This window comes from Microtus pennsylvanicus, chromosome 11 (genome assembly GCF_037038515.1).
Source record: "Microtus pennsylvanicus isolate mMicPen1 chromosome 11, mMicPen1.hap1, whole genome shotgun sequence".
Classification (NCBI taxonomy): Eukaryota; Metazoa; Chordata; class Mammalia; order Rodentia; family Cricetidae; genus Microtus; species Microtus pennsylvanicus.
In genome coordinates, this window is record NC_134589.1 from 12,585,001 (window position 1) to 12,606,120 (window position 21,120).

At 46.7% G+C, this 21,120-nt stretch overlaps 2 protein-coding genes across 3 annotated transcripts in view; one reads left to right on the forward strand and one right to left on the reverse strand.

The window, feature by feature from the left end:
• Rgs9 (regulator of G protein signaling 9) overlaps positions 1-21,120 on the forward strand; it is a 73,045-nt gene that overhangs the window by 8,368 nt on the left and 43,557 nt on the right. For both annotated transcript variants that reach the window (XM_075990277.1, XM_075990276.1), the window contains exons 2-8: positions 6,441-6,537; positions 11,208-11,258; positions 12,044-12,150; positions 12,335-12,386; positions 12,634-12,692; positions 14,414-14,490; positions 18,078-18,159. In XM_075990277.1, coding sequence (XP_075846392.1) covers positions 6,441-6,537; positions 11,208-11,258; positions 12,044-12,150; positions 12,335-12,386; positions 12,634-12,692; positions 14,414-14,490; positions 18,078-18,159 — 525 coding nt within the window. The remainder of the gene's footprint in view (positions 1-6,440; positions 6,538-11,207; positions 11,259-12,043; positions 12,151-12,334; positions 12,387-12,633; positions 12,693-14,413; positions 14,491-18,077; positions 18,160-21,120) is intronic.
• Positions 5,409-5,726, reverse strand: LOC142831764 (small ribosomal subunit protein eS27-like). Its single transcript, XM_075942152.1, has one exon. The coding sequence runs from the start codon at positions 5,716-5,718 to the stop codon at positions 5,455-5,457; it is 264 nt and encodes an 87-aa protein (XP_075798267.1). The 5' UTR covers positions 5,719-5,726; the 3' UTR covers positions 5,409-5,454.

Consider the following 21,120-nt stretch of genomic DNA (forward strand, 5'->3'; position numbering starts at 1 on the left):
CCCTGATGCTGCTGGCTCTCGCCTTCAGGTTGAACTTTGGCCTTGGCGCACCCCTGATTCCAGCCTGTGTCTTGAGATGGTTGTTTAGCTGCAAATGCTAATTTTGCAATAAAGATGAAAAGCACCCGCTACCCCTGAGTGCTGAATGAGGACATAGGCCCACGCTCTTGAGAAGGTGGGGGCCCTCTAGCTTCAGAGCAAGGTAGCTGAGGGGGTGGTAGCGGGGAGAACTTTGCAGTTCAGGGCTTCCCTGGATGATCTCTAACCTCCGCGGCGGCTGGGTTAGTCTCTCTTTATTTTATTTTTAATTTTATTTTATTGTGGTGAGACTTTACATGAGACCTGGCTTAAATTTTTATGTGCACAGTGTTAACAACAAATGACCCCAATATTGTACAGCATGTTTCTAGGACTTTCTCTTCTTAGCTGAAATTTTATAGCCATCAATTAGCAAATCCCCATTTCTTCTCTTAGTGCCTGGCATCCAGCAGTCTATAGGCTGCCTTTGCCTTTAAACGGTTCTTCATCTGAGTGCCCTGTCTACTTTTGTGTCCGACTTCTTTCATTTACCGAGATGAATTAATGTCCACTGCTCACCCGAATCCTTAACTATTGCAGCCTTGTCTTCTGGCATGTGTACATCACATATTACTTATCTTTTAACTTATTGATAGCTACCTACATTCTTTCCTCATCTTGGCCATTGTGAATAATGAAGGGGTGAACTTGGGGGTGGGGTGCAGATTTCCTCTCAAGATCCTGATTTCATTTCCTTTACTTGATTATCTGGGGGTGGAATGGCTGGATCACAGAGGTCCTTAAAGTCGATTTTTGATTTTGTTGAGCAATGCCTATACCACTGTCTGAAGCAGCATTGTGATCACCAGAGTACAAGCGACAGCCTCCCCATGTCGTCCTGTGGAGGCTCAGTGCTCTTCACTGCCTTCAGCCTGTTGGAGCGCAGCCTGGTCTTCACGACTAAGGGCAATTCTGCCCGCCCTCCTCGCAGAGTTTTGGTAGTTCCCTTCCTCTCCCAGCTCTTAAACCACCAGCATTGTCCTTATTTTTTGGTTTGTAGTTCAGTGTGTAATTTTGATCTTGTAAATACTACAGTGTATCCTAAGGCTTTCAATGCGTAACCACATCGAATCTTTGTGGTATCCTCATGATGATGTAGATGGTAGGCTTTAGTTTATGGAGAGTCAAATAAATCAAGAAAATGTTCGACTTCAGCTTTGTATGTGTTTGTTTTGGATTCTGGGTATCAAACTTAGGATGAGTGTGTGCTCTACCACTGACCCCCAGATTTAGCAATTACTTAAGACTTCTCACTTCTAGACTGGAGCAGAGCTTTGAACTGGGCTCTCGCCGCACTCAGATTTTTGGCTTTGGTGCTAGCAAACTCATTTTCGTGTCACTGTTTCTGTCACTTTCTGAGGACTAGTGGTGTACCTCTGCTGTCTCAGGGTATAGCTTTCACTTGTTTGTACCCTGCCAGAGCTCAATGAACACCTGAGTTTGTTTCAGTGGTGGAGCTGTGATGTGGGATTCCCCTCCATTTGCTGTGAATACCATTGGTTAAAAAAAGAAGCTGCTTTGGGCCTATTGCAGCACAGAGTAGGGCAAGGCAGGAGTTCCAAGCAGACAGAGGAGGAGAGGGTAGGTGGGGTCAATGAGAGGCCAGGTAGCCGCTGCAGGAGACAGACATTGGATGAATGGAACCTTACAGGTAGGTGATACACAGATTAATAGAAATGGATTAGTTTAAGATACAAGAGCTAGCTAGCAATATGTTTAAGTGATTGGCCAAATATGAGTAATAATATAGTTTCTGTGTGATTATTTCAGGTCTGAATGGCCAGGAAACAAATGACTGGCCTTTGACTACAAAGTTGGATTTTTGTCCCTGGGTTATCTAAGCACAGACCTGTTGCTAAGTTCCAAAGATGCATTAATTGCATGCATGCTACTAATATAAATGAATATAAGCATGGCTGCTTATGCTCCCAGCACCCCTAATCAAAACCAAACCAAACACTAGGAATATGAAACCAACACTCCAGAATTAGGAGCTTTCTGAGTATCAGTGTGGTGCTACAATCAAAAAAGTTCACACCAAAAAAAAAATCCCAAACCAAACCAAACAAACAGAACAAAACAAAACAAAAAGCAAATACCATCACCACCACTTCCAACAACAAAACAAAATAACAACCAAAAAAAACCCCCACAAAAAACAGTTCATGTGAAAAATAATATAAAAAATTTCTATGGTCACATGTCAGAAACAGTACATGCAATAAAAATGAATTTTATGTTTAGACATAACAGGTTTCCATCTCTGAGATGTGCTGTGTATATGGAAATATCCCAGATCTGAAATTCAAAGCGCTTCTGGTATCAAGCATTTTGGATAAGGGATATTCACCCTATATGTCTTTCTTTTTATAGACCATGTGCATATGCACATACATGTTTCTATAGATCATTCTAACACAGTTGCTTCATTAGATACCATACTGTTATCAAACCATGTGCATCATGGAGGCACAAATTGCCGTGGTCCCATTTTAGAGAAGAGAGAGGAATCCCATGCTCTTAAATGGGCTGTCCCAAGTTCTTCAGTTAAGAGAGAAAGAATTCCCAGGGTGGGGGGAGTGAGAACTTGGGGTTCATTTTGCTTCCGACCACAAGCACCTTCAAGTTGCAAAAAAATCTGTTTATCATAGCGGCTGCTCAGTGTTGGAGGAGAAGTCGTTGGGTTAAGTCACAGGAAGGCAATGGTGATAGAATCAGGTTTGTTAAATTGAGAAGAAGCAAGTGAACTGGAGAGCAGCTTGCTTTGGGCATTAGTGAGGATGTGTGCAGGCTGGTCCAGGTGTGAGCAGCTCCCAGGCCTCAGGACAGAGCTGTGGACCAAGGGAAAGGCTGAGGGGGTTCTTTATTCTCATGAGTTGGTTCCCTTCACGAACTTGTGGCTCCAGTTGCTCTTTAGCTGGGAGACCTGTATCTACCATCTGACCTTCCTACTGCTTACCTTCTTCCTGTCTTGTAAGATTTGCTCTGGGAGCGGGGCATACGATCTTTCGGACACGGTCTTCATTGTATCTCCTTATCTCCTATTGTTACCTTGGGATCAACCTCAGCCCAAATGAACTCAATGGGGAGGGAGACAGAAAAGAGAGTGGGGAAGAGGGTCTAGACAAGATAGGATATAGCTTGCAAGGATATGTCTCCGAGGACCCTACCCTCCAACTCCTTCCTTCCCCCTGAGTTCCCATTACCCCCAATAGTCTGTCAGATTATGAACTCATAGATGGATTGATTAACCCAGTGGTTAGAATCCCCATGATCCAATCACTTTCTCCAAGCCCCCCTTCTATACAGCTTTGGCGGCTAAGCCTTCAACACACGTGTCTTTGGAGGGACTTTTCAGATCCATATCATAATACTTTGTGTACAGTATATATAAATTAAATTTTATTATTGCTGTGCATGTTTAGGACAAATTAATATATCCTGGGTTTAGTACTGTCTGTGGGTTTTTAAAATTTCATTTGTGTTTTGCCTGCATGTATGTCTGTATAAGGGCATCAGATTCCCTGGAACTGGAGTTACAGACAGTTGTGAGCTGTCATGTGGGTGCTGAAAATTGAACCTGGGTTCTTTGGCAGAGAGTCAGTGCTCTTAACCACTGAGCCATCTTTCCAGCCCCGCTATCTGTGGCTTTAACATCCTCTGGGATCTTGGAATATCTTCACAGAGGGCAGGGGGAAATGATTACACTAGACGCTAAGTTTTTAGGCTTCCGGCCCCACTGTCGGTCTTTGGTTTCCCAGCATTGCCCAGGACTATACCTGCTTGCTGAAGCACTGATTTTAGGGAGGGACTGAGTAGTCTCCCTATTATTGGAGACTTCCTGAGGGAGGTGAAGTTTGGAACCTTTAGTCAGTATCAACCACAAATGCCAATAGAAACATCTAGGTCATTTCTTTTGAGCTTATAAAACATTTTTTGTTTTATTTTTATTTAGTTTTTTCAAGTGGAAATATTACTTTGATGTTGTTGTTTTTTTTTTTTGGAGACAAAGTCTCACTATGTAACCCTATGTAACCCTGGTTGGCCAGGAACTCACTATGTAGTCCAGGCTGGTATCGAACTTGCAACAATCCTACCACCTCCACCTTCCAAGTGCTGGGGTTACTGTCATTTGCCACCATATTCTGCGGAAAATATTATTTATTGGCTTTGTAAAAACTGAGCTAATTATTTGTGTATGAGTGCGGTGTGGTCTGTGTGCTACCGTGCACACATGCAAGTCAGAGGACAGCCCTGTGCGGTTGCTTCTCTCCTTCTACCTCGATGGGGGCTCTGAGGATCAAAGCTAGGTCTCCACCCTTGTGCAGCAAACACCCTTGCTTGCTAAGCCATTTTCCTGGCCCTCATTTTGGTTTTATTGAGACAGGATCTCACAGTGTAGCCTTGGCGGGCCTGGAACTTGCTGTGATCCTCCTGCCTCTCTCCCTTGAATGCTGGCATTACGGGCATGTGCTAACACGCCCAACAGAAGATAAAACAGTCTTAACAATGAAAAGTCTTGTGACGTCTTCCTATGCTTCAAGCTCCCTTGGACTGTTTGTTCACTTTCTTTGGCTTCAGCACGCTCTTGGATATTCATTGCTTTTCAATCTGTCTCCTGACTCTTGCTTTTTCTGTACCCAGGGCAGTCCTCTCCAGATAGTGTGGCTCTCAGCAGCCCTTTCCAAGAGGGCCAGGGCAGGAGTGATGTGCCTGCTTCTGTCTTTCCCTCTTCCCTTTCTCTCCTCTGAACCTCTCCTCTCCTCACCCTTCCTTCCTCTACTTCCCCTCAAGTCACTGGGGGCTGAACCCTGGACCTCCATAACGCTAGGCAGGGCTCTAACACAGAGCTACATTCCTAAACATTCTTTGGGATTTTTCTTTTCTGGTAACTAACCTACTCGGGTCGGATAGGTCACAAACCTTGGCATCACGTCTGCCTCTCTCTTCCGAGTACAGCCATTTCTCATTTTACCAGAGTGTTCAGAGCCCTGTCTCCTAACCACCACCCCCACACTGCTTTCCTTTGCTTATTAATTTATGTATCTGATGCGTTTAGCATGGCCTCCATGTAAGATACTCCTCCCGGGATTTGGAATACAGCAGGAGACGTCGGCAGAAAAAGACCAGCCTCCAAAATCTGAATTTCCAGGTGCAAAGGGAGACACCATGTAAACACTATACGGAAGCCAATTGCCTTGTGTGTTAGAAGTTGAATGCTATAGAAAAAGCAACTGGGGACCAGGAGATCTGAGGGTGTAAAGCTGTAACGTTGAGTAGGATGGCGAGAGTAGACCTCCCTATATATATATATATATATTTTATCCAAAATGTGTTTATTGGGATGGTTCCCACTCATCTCGAATCCGGTGCTTTTCAGTGCTGCTTCCTCCTGAAGGAGCATCCTTCTGTCAGCCTTGCTTTCCTTGCTTTCCCGCCTGAAGGCTGACAGAGGACAGTGGAGCAGCCAACACTCAAGACCACCGTCTGTGCATGGCTAAAGACCGTGGTGATTTTATAGCCTCCTGGGCACTTCACATCCATAAAGTAGGAATTGGGGCTCTGCACCAGGCGCTTTTTCTTGTGTTTCCTCTTTTCCTCCTCTGGAGAGGGATGAAGGAGATCCTTTGCGAGAGGCATGCTCTCATAGGGAGGTCGTCACCGCCGGAAAGGCAACCTCCCGAAATAGTAAGAGGAAAAAGTGAGAAACGGATCCTAGAAAACGTTCTAGTGGAATCCGTGGTTCATCAACTCTCAGGCTGGGATGACTTTAGGGTATGGTGACAAAAGAAGGAGTCCCACGAAATTATTCCTGGATGGTTGCAGTAACTCTGAATAGACCATGGACCACCTCATCTTTTTCTACCTTGGAGAAACCTCTTTCTGCCTCCATGTTCTTGTCTTTATTATGGGCACATTTCCAAAAGGCTCCCCAGAAACAGCTGCTGGACCAAAACCTAACTCAGGAATGGCGTGTAAAGCCCATTATGACCCGACCTCTGCCTGCCATTCCCACTTCAAACAGCACCTCCTCTCCCTCGGTTCTCTGTCTCCCAAAGTCCCTGGGCATTGCCCCCGACCCATGCCTCCTTCACTTTCTGTCTATTGGAATCTTTCTTGTTGAGGGCAGTGTGATCTTGAGCCTTTGCACATTTCCTGTGCCAAATCCCTTTGAGGCCTTCCAGCGAGGGAGGTGTCTGCAGAACTCACTTGTGGTTCCTGTAGCTGCTCAGTGCCCATGTGGCTCCTGGGCCAGGTTGGAAGCCCTGGGTTCCCTTTGCATCTTCGGATCCTGCTTGCACTGTGGGGAGCTTCTGGAATGACTTTTCCATTCACCAGGCTCTTCCTGTTCTGTCTTGCAGATTGAAGCTCTGGTGAAGGATATGCAGAACCCAGAGACAGGAGTCAGGATGCAGAACCAGAGGGTCTTGGTCACCAGCGTCCCTCACGCCATGACAGGTGAGGTGGCTTTGTGGCTTAGGTGGTGATTCGAAACAAAACCCACAAGGGGATTGGCAACCTTGAGCCCATATTCTGTCCTGGTTGGTTTATTATGTCTTTGTTTGCTTGTTTGTTTTTGTCAATTTGGCTTAAGCTAGAGTTATCTAGAAAGAGGAGACTCAGGTAGGCAAGGCTATAGGGCGTTTTCTTGTTAAGGGATTGATGTGGGCATGCTTGGCCCATGGAGGGGGGACGGTACCATCCCTGGGTCCTGAGCTGTATAAGAAAGCAAGCTGAGCAAGCCATAAGGAGCAAACCAGTAAGGAGCCCTTCTCCATGGCTTCTGCTTCAGTTCCTCCCTCCAGGTTCCTGCCTTGGCTTTGCTCAGTGGACTATGACCTGAGATATATAAACCAAACAAACCTTTTCCTTCTGAAGCTGCTTTTGGTTAAGGTGTTTTTATCACTGCAGTAGACACCTAACCAAGACACCTGCCAAACTGCCCACAGCCCATGTTTCTAAGTAAGGCTTCATTTCTGTTATGTGTGATTGGCAGCTGCGTTGTTGTTCCAGCTGCAAAGGTGTGATATATGGCTGTGTTCAGACCGCATTAGATTCCCAAAACTAAAATATTTACTACTGTTTGGCTGGGAAACAAAGGCTTTTGTCTTCCTTCTAGTTTACTCCAGACCCTTTGGAGCTTTCCCATGCGGATGGAGCCCCTAGTTCCTCCTTGCAGGAGTTTTAAGGGTACTCCGGAGCATCACTTGGGGAGAGTAGTGTATTGGGGGTGCAGGGTTTGAGCATGAGAATGCATTTTGCTTGGTCTGTTACCTATGTTCTATGATCAGGGTTTGTATTAGAGAAGATGCCATGGCAGGGCCCGGTGCCTGCAGAAGTCAACTGTGCCTCTGAGCCAGGGATTTGTGGACCTGCACTCTTGACTCTACCCATGATCTGATCTGAGCGTATTTCTCTCTCTCTCTCTCTCTCTCTCTCTCTCTCTCTCTCTCTCTCTCTCTCTCTCTCTCTCTCTCCTCCCTCCTCCCTCCCTCCTTTCCTCCCTCCCTCCCTCCCTCCCTCCCTCCCTCCCTCCCTCCCTCCCTCCCTCCTTCCCTCCCCTTCTCTCTCTGCACATATATGAAAAGGATCAACCTTAGCTATTGTTCCTCAGGGGTCATCCACCTTGTATTTTGAGACAGGGACCCTAACTGGACTTGAACTTGCCTGTATGTCTCCCCAGCCTTCTTGTTATCACACTTGGCTTTAAAAACAAAACAGAACAAACAACCACCCCAAAATGGGTGTTGCAAATTAAACTCGGGTCCCCATGTTTGTGTGTGAAACACTTCAACAACTGAGCAGTCCCCAGCCCCTAGACTGTGTATTCTTCATATAAGATGCCCTCACATTGTAGAGATATGCTGTCTCCATCATCCTTCTGATGGCTTTGAATGTGTCCCTGATTAAAAGCAAAACAAACAAAGCAAAAAAAACCCACCAGGGTGGTCATACCTGTCCTACCTTACGGGTGCTAAGAGACATGGGGAGGGATAGAGCACTGGCGGGTGATCTCACTACTCATCAGGCATCTGCTGCCTGCAGGACCCCGGGGCAGCACAAGCTCAATCACATCTGAGCCATCTCTCAGGCAGAGGTCGTCATTCATGCGTTACAGCGAGAAACCCAGGATGGTGGCAATGTATCGTCAGGGGTTTCTCCCGCGCAAGTAACCAAAGACCCACTATGGCTTGTTGGGGCAAAATAGGAATTGATTGGAGTGCTTTGGAGCAGTTCAGGGACACGTGGGAGAGTGGGACTAGAGTGGCCCTGGGCATCTAAAGAGTGGAGACCCCGGGGTAGGATTTTGTTGGGTATCTCTGTTCTTCGCATTGTTTTAAGAGGCAGCTGTCCTTGAAGGCATCCTGGTGACTGTCGGTCATTTCTGCCTTGAATTCGCTAATTCTGGACTAGAGAACCCTTCAGTGGGAAGTTCTTGGCTTGCTGGCTGGTAACCCCAGTGCTTGGCGTGGTTGTCCGTGTAAAGATGTCTAACAAAAGCTTACTGAGGATGTGGATTAGTTCTGTGTTAGCTGTGCAGAGAGCCCTAAACGTGAGTGGGACGCCTGGGGCTTAATCCCTCAAATACACCTTTCCTAGCCCTTCTCTGCCTTTCCCACTTTAGAGCTGCTACAGAAAGCCCTGTCTGAGACAAGGTGCAGGGATGAAAGAAACCCTGCTGCTCAAGGGCCCAGCATGTGGCCGCTGATTCACAGCTTGGGAAAGTTGGCAGTTTCCTTCTCTGTGTCTGCCAACAACCAGGATAAAGTTAGGGGTGGGTATGACAACCCCTGTTTTATAGAAGGGGCTGTAGATATATAAAGAAGTCTGTAGCTTTGGCTCAGTGGTACAGCTCTTGCCTAGCATGGCGGAGGTTCTGGGTTCAATCCCCAGTATTGAAACAAGGAAGAGGTTAAGAACTGAGCCCTAAAGCACTGAGCCCATTCATGAGGGACCTTGAATTTGAGTCTGGCTTTGAGATTTGCCTCCATCTTATCCTGTGTGTGTGTGTGTGTGTGTGTGTACTTTCTTTCTGTGGACACGGGTTATACGTGGTTTCTAGATTTGGGTGAGGCTACCCATCTGCCCTGTCTTCTCTTGAGTTCTACCTTCTGTAGAAACAGATCATGAGGGAGGAGCCCCCTCCCTGCCAAGGCAGAGCCAGTGATGGCAAATGTGCATCCAGGTTCTTCTACGGCAGGAAGCAGGGCTTCTGGGAACTGTCGGCTGTGGAGTCTGCACAGCAGCCTGCCAGCACAGTCCCCGAGGTGCAGATGCTAGTGGCGCCGTAAATTCGTTTGGTCTATTTCAGGAAGCAGTTAAGTGGATGAGAAAGCCCTGGGCTCCTTAGTGGAGAGTGCTAACCAGCCTGATGGCTGCCTGAGGCAGACTTGCAAGCTGCATGCCTTTAAAGAGGGGAATGGAGCGGAATGTTGGTTGACACACAGAGGCCTAGGATTTTAGAAGATGAAGCGTCTTGCTTGGGAACCGCCAACTGGGGGCGAGTCAAAGCTGAGAGTCACAGGAGGAGAAGACGTTGGAAGCAGCAGTGGTGGCGTGTGGGTACCGACGGAGAATGGTTGGTTATCCATCACAGCCTACAGAATATATAAGGAAGAGGTACAGGTGGTTCATACTTAACCACAACTGTGTCAGATAGTTGGGTCCAGACATTAGGTCATGTGGACCTGTTTGGAAGGCTATAAAAGAAATGTCCTTACCTCTGAAGAGGGAAGTATCATTTGTGACGGCTAGCCGCAAAGATGCCAATGACAGGACCTTGAGCTCTGACCTTTGGCATTCATAGGTCAGTACCTATGCGGGTAGGGACCAGACTCTTAACTTTTGGGAATCAGGCTGAGGATGTGGAGAATGTGGCCATTGGCATCTACCAGGTAGTGTCTGGGTTGGGGAGGTTGGTTCTGGGCACCTTGTTTTTCTTTGGAGTTGCCACTGCTCTTGTACAAGGAGCGTCTGGTAGTGAGACTAGAGGCCTTGGGCTGAGAAATGAGCTCAGAACTCCCACAGGTTCTACAGTTGCTCCAGACTTCTCCAAACTTATTTTTGTCTCCATCCTTAGATAAACCTAAGTGCTCAGCGATGTGTAAATGGGTCCATCGTCTCTCTTGACTCATCTCTGCCTGCCTCTTTCTCTCCTCCCTTTCGTTTTACACAGTCTTAGCTCTGTGCAGTGCCCCTCCATAATCTGAGACGTGCAGGGCCCGAAGAAAGAGCACAAAGGGAGCCCACATTCTACTTTCCAAAGTTTCGTATCAACCTACAAAACGTTACTAAAATAGGTTCCCTCCTCCACTGGGATAAAAGTACCTTTGCACAAACTTTAAGGTTTGAATTTAGAATTCTCTGGCTCCTAAGTGTTATACCTAGAAACTTGGATGTAGGAGGATCATCGCTGCTCTCAACCTTTCTTCCATTCCAACCCCAGGTTCTGGTTCACTCTTGTGTGTGCAAACTCCATTCAGAACCCTAGCTGACCGCGGACCTACTTTTTCTTCCCAAGTAGGATGACTCAGTCTGTTTGCTGTTTAATTGATGGGTGGTGGTCTTTAAATGATTTTGTGGTAAAAAGATAAAGATAGAGAATGAGGTAAAGACGGAGCGGGAGATGGAAACAAGAATTAGGAGTTCAAGCCGGGCGGTGGTGGCGCACGCCTTTAATCCCAGCACTCGGGAGGCAGAGGCAGGTGGATCTCTGTGAGTTCGAGACCAGCCTGGTCTACAAGAGCTAGTTCCAGGACAAGCTCCAAAACCACAGAGAAACCCTGTCTCGAAAAAACAAAAAACAAAAAACAAAAAAAAAAAAAAGAATTAGGAGTTCAAGACAACATTGACTATATCGAGCGATTTAACTCTCAGCCTGGGCAACTTATTAAGACTGCCTCACAATAAAAACAAGCAAATGAATGGATAAAAGACCATGTAAAGTGGAGGTTAAACTGCAGATCTGGTGGGGTCTGCTCACAGTGGATCTGAATTGTTCTGAGTTATTTGAGTAGGAATAGGATTGCCTACTAGTGAGGAGGCACAGCGTGGAGGAGAGTGTTGTGGTCCTGGGCTACATATGCTGAGAGGTCTTGGCATAGATCAATTACATCTCTGTTTTGCAGGAGGTGATGTTCTACAGTGGATCATCCAGCGCCTTTGGATCTCTAATCTGGGTGAGGCCTTGGCCTATGCAATTACTGATTGCATAGGGTACTAGAGGGGAAAACAAAAGGTAGTGTAGCTGTTTTTTATTTTTATTTTTTATTTTTAACTTTTTGGAGGCCCATTACCCAACTCCCAAATAAATACATGGAGACTTTTTCTTACTTATGAATGCCCGGCCTTAGCTTGGCTTGTTTCTAGCCATCTTTTCTAGCTTAAATTATCCTGTTTTTCTTTAACTGTATTTGCCTCTGGGTTTTTTACCTTTTTTTTTATTCTGTATATATTTCTTTCTTTCTTACTCATGACTGACTGTGTGTCTGTGTGGCTGGCCCTGGCATCCTCCTCTCCTCCTTTTCTCGCTCCTCCCTCTTCTCTCTTCCTTGAGCCTAGATTTCTCCTTCTATTTATTCTCTCCCCACCCTGGGAGCTGGAAGTGGGACAGGAGAGGCCTTGTGGGTTCACTGGCCACTACTCTAGCTGAAATGATGAGCTCCGTGTCCTGTGAGAGGCCCTATCTGAAAACAGTAAGGTGGAGAGCAATAGGGGAAGAGACCTGATGTTGGCTTCTGATTTAGACATATGTACATGCTCCTGCTCACACACTCATGTACTGCATATACATACATGCACATAAAAAAATCAAATAATCTTTGAAAAAGAACCTCTTTCCCAGTCTTCAGGTCTTATGTTGTAAGAATAGGGTACTCTCTTGGAGTTTGGGGGGCGGGCTGAGCCATGACATTCGAGTTTTGGCCCCACTCCTAACTTTTATCTGGAAACTCCTTCTCCCCAGAGGCACAGAACTTGGGCAACTTTATTGTCAAGTACGGCTACATCTATCCCTTGCAAGATCCCAAGAATCTTATCCTCAAGCCCGACAGCAGTCTCTACCGGTTTCAGGTGAGCTTTGACCTTGATCTTAGATGCTAATGTGGGGTAGACCAGTTGGCTTTATATTCTCACAGATCAGGGATGTAGAAATGGTGCAGCAGGCTAAGGTAGTGCCATCTTTCTCATTCTAGAGCTGAGGGTCCATGGGGTCCCAGCCCTGTGGGTAACCATGGTTTTCCACTTTCTTTTGTAGACACCGTATTTCTGGCCCACTCAGCAGTGGCCAGCTGAAGACACAGACTACGGTAAATACTTCCCTACTTGTATGCCTCTGCCCTTGCCTCACACACTGCTTATTTGCATGCTACATTTGGGTGACATTTGTCTAGCTGTCATCGTGACCTTTATGTCAGTTCACATCTGTATTAGAAGTATCCCCGGAGGCTGGGATGAGGAAATGGGAAGGGACCTAGTTGGCTGAACATCTTTTTCGACGACCTGGGGGTTTTGGAATATGACAACGATGGGAAATACCATTGCTTTCTTTTCCAGCCATCTATCTAGCTAAGCGGAATATCAAGAAGAAAGGGATTTTAGAAGAATATGAAAAGGTACAGAGGCATATTCAACTAGAGTTTTATAATGGAATGGAATGTATGTAGTCATGAGCTATTATTCTCTCTTCCCCACTTTACTACATCTGTCCATCATTCGTTTATCTACCCATCTATCCTCCATCCTTCCATCTACATCATCTCTCCATCATCCACCATTATCCATCCATCCACCCAACCATCCTCTGTCATCCACCCATCTTCCACCTACCGTCCATTCATCTACCCATTCATTGATTTGATTACAACTTACTGAAACATTCTTTTTCATGTGCTGCTTCTGTTTTCTCCTGCTGTGATTTAAGCCCTTGCCTTGGTGATGACTGGGGATACTGAGGCTACTCTGTTCTTTTTGTTGTACTCAGATGATGTAACTTAATATACATGGTAACACAAGCCCTGGATTAACAAATTCAAACTTAAATTTATGGTGTCAAAACAATAGGAAAGACTTTTCAGTTTTGGCATTAGTGGGTCAGATTTCCCAAAGAACATGTCTGAAACGTTGGAAGGTATCTTAGTTTTATTCTGTTGCTGTGATAAGTATCATGACCGAAAAATCAACTCTGGGAAGAAAGGGTTTATTTAAGTTTATATTTCCAGGTTACAGTCCATTACTGAGGGAAATTGAGGCAGAAACTGAAGTAGAAGCCATGGAGGAATACTCCTGTTTACTCTCTTTCTCACTGACTTATGCTCAGCTGGTTTTCTTACATAGTCCAGGACCACCGGCCTAGGAATAGCACTGCCTGGAGTGGCCTGAAATTCATACATCAATTAACAGTTCCGTAAGACAATGTCCCACAGATTATGTGCCCCAGCCAGTCCGATCAAGGCAGTTCTTCAGTTGAGATTCCCTCTTCCCAGGTGACTCTAAGTGGTGTAAAGATGACCACAAAAGCTTACTCAGTACATAAGGTTGACATATCCGGCAGAGGGCAATAATCTTTATGGGTTTTAATTCTTTAAAAACTTGTCCTTACCCAATTACATCCATCTATCATATCAAGTCAGGGTTAATCTTTGGGAATTCTTTATTAGCATATATTAATAGCAGAAAATATTGGATTTCATTGTGATAGTTTCAGACAGTTTGCAGGCCTTTCTTCCTTCTCTCTCTTCTTATAGTAAGCAAAGTTCTGAGCTGTACTCTCAGCTCTTTCAAAAGTTTTTTGTTGTTGTTGTTGTTTTGAGAAAGGATCTCACTGTACTACTTGGTTTGGACTTGAACTTATGATCCTTCTTTCTCAGCCCCTTGAGAAGCTGGGATCACTGGCCTGTGCCACCGGGCCAATCTCACTCTCTAGGTTCTGTTGTTGAATATAATTTCTACTGCCACCCTCCACCTTTTTTCTCCATAATCAGATTTAGGATACATTTCTCTTATTTTAATTTAATTTATTTATTTTTGACACAGAGTTTTGCTGTGTAGCTCTGGCTGTCCTGGAACTCATTCTGTAAACCAGACTGGCCTCAAACTTAGAGATTTGCCTGCCTTTGCTTCTTAAGTGCTGAGATTAAAGGTGTGCGCCACCACTGCCTAGATTTGTTTCTTTTGGGGGAGGGATACATTTATTTTAAACAAAGCAAATGAAGCCAAGGACAGTGAAGCAATGGGAAACACTGGGGTGTGGGGAGCCAGGGTATCCTTTGCTGACTTGATGCATTGTGACCCATTCTAGGAGACAGACTGTCCTCATTTTGTTTTTCTCTTCTAGGAAAATTATGATTTTCTGAACAAAAAAATTAATTACAAGTGGGATTTTGTCATTATGCAGGCCAAAGAGCAGTACCGGTGAGTAGAATGTGGTCCCACATCTTGTCTATGGGCTGTCTCTCCTCTCCCCTTCTTCTTTCCTTTTGTGTTATTTAGCTTAAATTTCAGGGTGTGTGTGTGTGTGTGTGTGTGTGTGTGGTGTGTATGTGTGTGTGTGGTATGTGTGGTGTATGTGTGTGTGCGTGTGTAGTATGTGTGATGTGTATGTGTGTGTGCATGTGTGGTGTGTATGTGTGTGTGTGGTATGTGTGGTGTATGTGTGTGTGCGTGTGTAGTATGTGTGATGTGTATGTGTGCGTGCGTGTGTGTATATGTGATGTGTGTCTGTGTGCTCCAGTTAGAAGATAACCTTGGTGATGCACGGGTGCCAGCTCCCTTATCCCTTGAAACTGAACCTCTCACTGGCTTGGGACTCTGCAGTTCTAAGTGATCCAGGCTGTCTGGCCTGAGAATTTCAGGAATCTGCTTGTCTCTCTCTCCAGTGCTAGAATTACAAGGATACGAAACCATGTGTAGCTTTAAAAAATATTTATCTATGTAGTTATGTGGGTTCTGGAGGGTCAGACTCAGGTCCCCGTGCTTGGGAGGCGAGCACCTTACCAATGAATGCATCGTCCTATCCCACCGTTTCCTTTGATTAAAGCCAGCCCACGGTGAGCGTGTCTGTGATAAAGTCCAGGCTAGGGCTAGGGAACAGAGGACACAGCCCAGCATGTCAGGCAGACTTGACACAGTAGGATGCAGTACCGTGAGATGAGGGTCATGTGACCAGATCTGTAGAGGGAGCTGCAGAAGTAGAATCCTTTAACTCTGAAGGATGTTGGTGGTGGGTGGAGGGGGAGAGGGGGGTGTTCTAAGCAGGCAGAAGACGGAGAGTGCCCTGTGCAGGTATTTTCTGTGGCTGAAGCAGAGTGTGGAGTGTCTAACTGGCAATGCCTGTTCCCACGACAATTCACAGGCTCACAGGGTTCGTTTCTCGCTCACCTTTGGGCCTGCCGTAGGTCATCTGCTGCTTTGTCATGCCTTCTCGGACCTCAGGACACAGAACGACAAACTTAGGAGCTGAAGTGAGACCACAGTACATGAGAGTGAAGGATTTTGGCCCACAGTTTGGGGGTCTAGTCCATGGTGGCAGGGGCCCAAGGCAGCTGGTCACATTGCACCCACACACAGGAAACGTAGCAATGAATGCTGGTACTTGACTTGCTTTTGCCTCTTTGTTTGGTCTAGCCCATGTGATGGTGCCGTCTACAGGATGGGTTTTCCCACCTCAGTTAACCCTTTCTAGAAACGCCCTCACGGTTATACCCAGATATGTGCCTCCTAGGTAATTCTAATCCAGTGGTGTTGGCAATTAAAGATTCACCGCCGTGCCCCTGTGGGGTACTGATGAGAGATCTCACTACTCCTTCAGATTCCAATGTGTTCCTGCCTGACATGTTTGAGACAAAGCAACACAGAGGGAACTTGCTAACACGCCATTGATATTTGCTTGCCTGGCTTCATGTGGTGTTCACAGGTGCCCTCTTATTTTATATAAGATGTGCTTGGCATGAATGTGTCAGCCACGGTTATCTTCTCTCTTCATCTTTTTAAGTTGGGAAACGGAGGCCTGAAGAGGTTAAATTTATTTGATCAAGCTTACTCGGTTGGTCTGGAATTATTAAATTCTATTTGGTGTACAGTTTTGCATTCCTAATGGGTTCCAAACTGGTTCCTAAGTTGGTCCCAGGAATACAGAGATGGAATTGTGTGTATCTCCCCAGCCCTCCATGCCTTCCCCTCTACTTCTGTGTTCCAACTGGGATAATCCCAGCCACCCACACACCCTGACATAACCCTTGCAGGCACTGCAGCTCAGAGGCAGTTCTCAGTGGCTCCCACTTCCTCCTCCACCAACTCTAGCTAAATCTCTGAGTACCCAGACTCCTGGGAAATTCTCTCCTCTCTTCACTTCCAGGTGCAGTGTGATGGGGAATTCCTGAAAGGTTTATTTCTTCTGAGACACCAGCCCTCCCCTTGACTCCACGACTTAACTCAAAGACTACCTCTGATTTCAGACTTAGGACCCTGCCACAAAACTAGATGGGCAGTGTGGGTTGACCCATGGGGTAGTTTCTGTTATGCTGAGCCCCTCCTTCTGTCCTCCTCCTCTCCTTTTCTTCTTGCGGCAGTGTGGCAGCTCTTCCTTTTGTGGCCCAGCCATTGCTCATGCTGCGCCTGACCATGGTGAAGGCCAGCGCAAATCCCACCTGGTTCTCAGGGGAGGGGAAATAGACCCTTCCACCAATGGAAATGGCATGGAGACATAGTTCAGAACCACCACAGAGACCATCCTTGTTTTTGCTTTATAGTTTCTCATAGTAAAAATGCGGTAGGCAAGTCTTTATTTACTTCTTGAGTGTTCGTGTAATGCTTAGACTGAAAGAAACTCAAAGGCTGGGGCTGTTTTGACTCGCAGTAATTGTAACGTAGTGGAGATCAATAAATCGATGAATGAATGAAAGGTGAACAAATGCTGTTGTGGAGAGAAGTCACGTGATCACCTGAATGAATTTCTCATTTACTGGCTATTTTGAATTGCGTCTGTCACGGCTCTCCTGGCATCGTATATATCACATAGATGCTGTTGAGCAAAGCCAGAAATGCCTGCTGGGAGCATTAGAGACTGGCTCTATTTACAAGACCAGCTAGCATTATAGAAACTGTGCAAGCCTCAGGCTTCTCGGGGTCCATTCTCCTGAGGAGTCATCCTGGTTAACCTGGAGGAAAACCCATTAGGTTGTTATGGGAGAACGGGGGCAACATTGTTTCTATTTAATTTCCAGAGGAGGTTGGTAAAACACCCTGCCGAAATGGCAGCGCTCACCCATCTGGCTCTCTGGATGCTATTATGTTATTCACAGAACATTAATGGGGAAATAAATCCACCGGCTCTGTCGTGAGGAGGGTGCGTGCGTCATCTCACGTTGCCCGTTGCCTGGTAAAGCAGACGTTAATAAATGTGAGCAAGGCTAGTCCTGGAAGTGGGACTGGACGGTGCCCTTGGTGTGGTAATGAGTGTTTCACCCCTTCGAGAGGAGGCGGCCTGCATTATTTCCTCCTGCAGCGGCCAGGAGGAGATGGTTAGACAAAACAGGATAACCTTTAAGTCCTCAGCAGGGCTGAAAATAAGCTGAGTTGTCTCCAACTCACTGGAGGGACAGAGAAGGACAAACAGGTAGAGAGAAAATGGGACACTCTAAGACCACCATTGCTGTACCACATCTCTGCTGTGGACTGGCATCTGCCTGTCCCCATCTTGATCATGTTGTTGGCCAAAGCAAGGAACCCAATCTGGAGCCGGGGAGGTCACATTTTGGCCCACAGGGTCATCATCTCTGCTTCCCGCAATAGGGAAGATGGTGACCGTGGTACCCGGAACAGAAGTGTGATGTTGGCAATGCTTGCTGTCTGTTGTCATTATGGCTCCTGGGAGTTGTCTGAGCAGACGGGGAAGGTGGTTTAAGGCATCAGGAACGGATGCTATCTTAGACTAAGAGATATGAAGTACTCCCGGCCTTGAACATAGCTTTTTTTTGTTTGTTTGGTTTTTTGTTTTTTAGGACTGGTAAGGAAAGGACCAAAGCTGACAGGTACGCGCTGGATTGCCAGGAGAAGGCGTATTGGCTGGTGCACCGTAGCCCTGTGAGTACAGGTTCCCATTCCTTCTGAGCTTCCCCACTTTCCTGTCTCCCCAATTTGCCCCAGCTACCTCTGGCTGCCCCGCTCACTAGGGTTAGAACTGGACTAGCCAGAGGATCTGTTCAGTGTGGGCGACCTGGATGAAGAGGCCTTGTGCTGTGTCTTGGAGGGGTGCTTGCGGCTTGTTGGTCAGGGTTAAGTGTTGCCCTGGTCTGAGTCACTGGAATCAACTCATTTACTAGGACTTAGACATCTTCATTGTTGTCGTTTCTTCCTTGGGAAAAGAATATAAGAAGAAAATCTGTGAGAACAGACGGTCCGCAGAGCCAAAACTGCAGTTCTATCTTTTCCTCCCCTGGTTCAGGTCAGCAGCTGGAATGAGAGGAAGATGGAAGGACTAAGCAGGCTTTCAGGCATCTCATTGCTTGGAGCACCTTGCTTCTTTGGCATTGGGACTTCTTTTTATTTTATGTGTATGACTATTTTGCCTCCATGTATGTATGTGTACCAGGTGCATGCCTGGTGCCCTCATAGGTCAAAAGAGGGTGTTGAGTCCTGTGGTTCTGGAGTTACAGATGTTTCTGAGCAACCTGTGGTGTTGGAAGTAGAACCTGGGTCCTCTGCAAGAGCAGCCAGTGTTCTGGACCACTGAGCCATCTCTCTCACCCTACTTTGGGACTTCTAATAGTCCTAAGAGATAGGCTATGTGTAATGGATGTAGCCTGTCCCAGCTCAGTCTTAGGAAATGGTAGTCTCATTCCCTAGCATCCCGCTAGAGTGATCTCTGCTGCCTCAGTGTCCTGTGTCAAGGTCGCATGCTCTTCCCTTGGGGTTACAGAAAGTGGGAGAGAGGGGACAGAGATCCAAACGTCCTTTTTCCTCCTCTTTTACTGACCTTGCCTCCTGAAATGGCTAGAGATGCTCAAAACAGGAAGTGAATGGAGCCAGGGATGTTGCTAAAACCCGCCATCAACCCACCAGAGTCTGGTTATTTACTTACGTTTGTGTGTTGCCGACTGATTTTTCTAAAGGTGTTGCCACTGTGACGCGTGGTTTGGATGTTGTGTGGCTGAAGCGAAGGTTCTGGGCTTGATTCTCAAGTAGCTTATTTGGATTATCTCTGCTTCAGGGCAAAACCAAATCTTAGGTGCCTGTCGCGGGTGCCTGGGGGTTGGGTGTGGATGACAGAGCACAGAGTCCCAGAACCTCAGTGTCTCCCCATCGGAGGTTTTGGAGTGAGATTGTTTTGTGAACTTCACATTGCTCGTGTGTTCTAAAGCAGCTTGTTGAGGATGAGGGGGAATGATGGGTTCACACTTACTGAGCCGGTCCTGTGCCCTGTGGCACCAAAGCTGAGGGAACCCTCTCCCTTTCAATGTGAGAATGACTTCCTGTGTGCTCCTCCCTGGGTAGGAGGAGGCCACTGTGGCTATAACCCTTACAAAGCGCCCAGCAGGGTGCTCAGTGAGCTGCACAGGACCCCTCCCCCTGCCTTGGTCTCCTTACCCAGAAGGCCAGAGGAGAGAAATGCATAATAGATCATCTAGGCCCCCCCTTATTGTCCTGGTGTAAGCTCTCAGCCTCCACTGGGAAAGTGTCTGAGGGGCTCTTCACAGCCAGATACAGGAGTCCAAGTGATGTGGTCTCTGCATAAGCACCTTTCCCTGCCTCCTCCCATCCCTATCAACATGATATATCTTGTCTCCATGACCTCCTTCACCTCACATTTCCACTACTAATACCATGACCACCGTCACCACTACCACCAGCGTCGCCATACACCACCCCCACAGTGACCACTACCATCACCATCATCACCACCACCATCACCAACACTGCCGCCAGCATCACCACCACGTTATCATCATCACCATCACCACCACCTTTACCGTCATCCCTGTTGCCGCCAACATGGCAGACCTGAGTTGACAACTCACATCTCACCAAATATTCCGCTCTCATTCCTTTATCTACTCTTTGCAATCCTGTGTGGAAAGGCGTGTTATTCCCCTTTTTTACTGATAAACAAACTGAGGCTCAGGGATGTTGTGCTCTGTCCGCCTCTCATATGTGCTAGAGGATCTGAATCCACACACTTTGTTAACTACGAGCGCTGTCTCTTAGTCCCTATGCTCCCTTTGCCTCCTGTGACAATGTCGCCTGATGTCCTTGTATATTTTAGTTTGCTCGTAACGTCCTGAGTCACTGATGCTCCATAAACGTAAACATTCGTGTTCAAACAAGCCTGGCCACTTTGTTAGTGTGGGGGAATTCTAGCTAAGTTTGATATGCTTGGGGCAGTCTTAAAATACAGAGGACAGGCCTGGAGAGATGGCTCAAAGGTTAAGAGCACTGACTGCTCTTCCAGAGGTCCTGAGTTCAATTCCCAGCACCCACATGGTGGCTCACAGCCATCTCTAGTGGGATCTGATGCCCTCTTCTGGCATAAAGTTGTACATGCAGACAGAGCACTCATGTATAAAATAAATAAATAGATCTTTAAAAAAATGTGGAGGACACAAAACGCTCCTCCTGTCTGGTCCCCCTCACTGCTGGCTTCTTCGGGAATGAGGCAGGAGTATATCTGGGGCCTGCTGTCCCTGACACCCCTAGAACACTCTTCACCGTTTGCTGGCCAGCCCAGGAAAGACTGTGTTCTATCCAAGGAACATCTCTGCCTGGAACAGAGCAATCTGTCTGACAAGCTTCGGAAGTCCTGGAGCCCACAGACTGCCAGACTGCCTCCAGGAGACCTAAACAAACCCTCGGCGCTATGGGAACAGAGCCAGCTGTAGCAAGCCGAGCATTTGGCTCCGTAGCTGCTGAGCAGGAGTTCTGGGGACCCACTGTGGCCACCTGGTAGATTAGCGTGTGACGTGGCCACAGTTACCAGATGAGCTGTTTACTTGTACACTAGTCTGTAACCATTTTTTCCTATTCTTTCCAATTTCTTGTATGCTTACA

Coding starts and splice junctions, on each gene's coding strand:
- LOC142831764 (XM_075942152.1), bottom strand. CDS start 5,718: ATGCCTCTCGCAAAGGATCTCCTTCATCCCTCTCCAGAGGAGGAAAAG.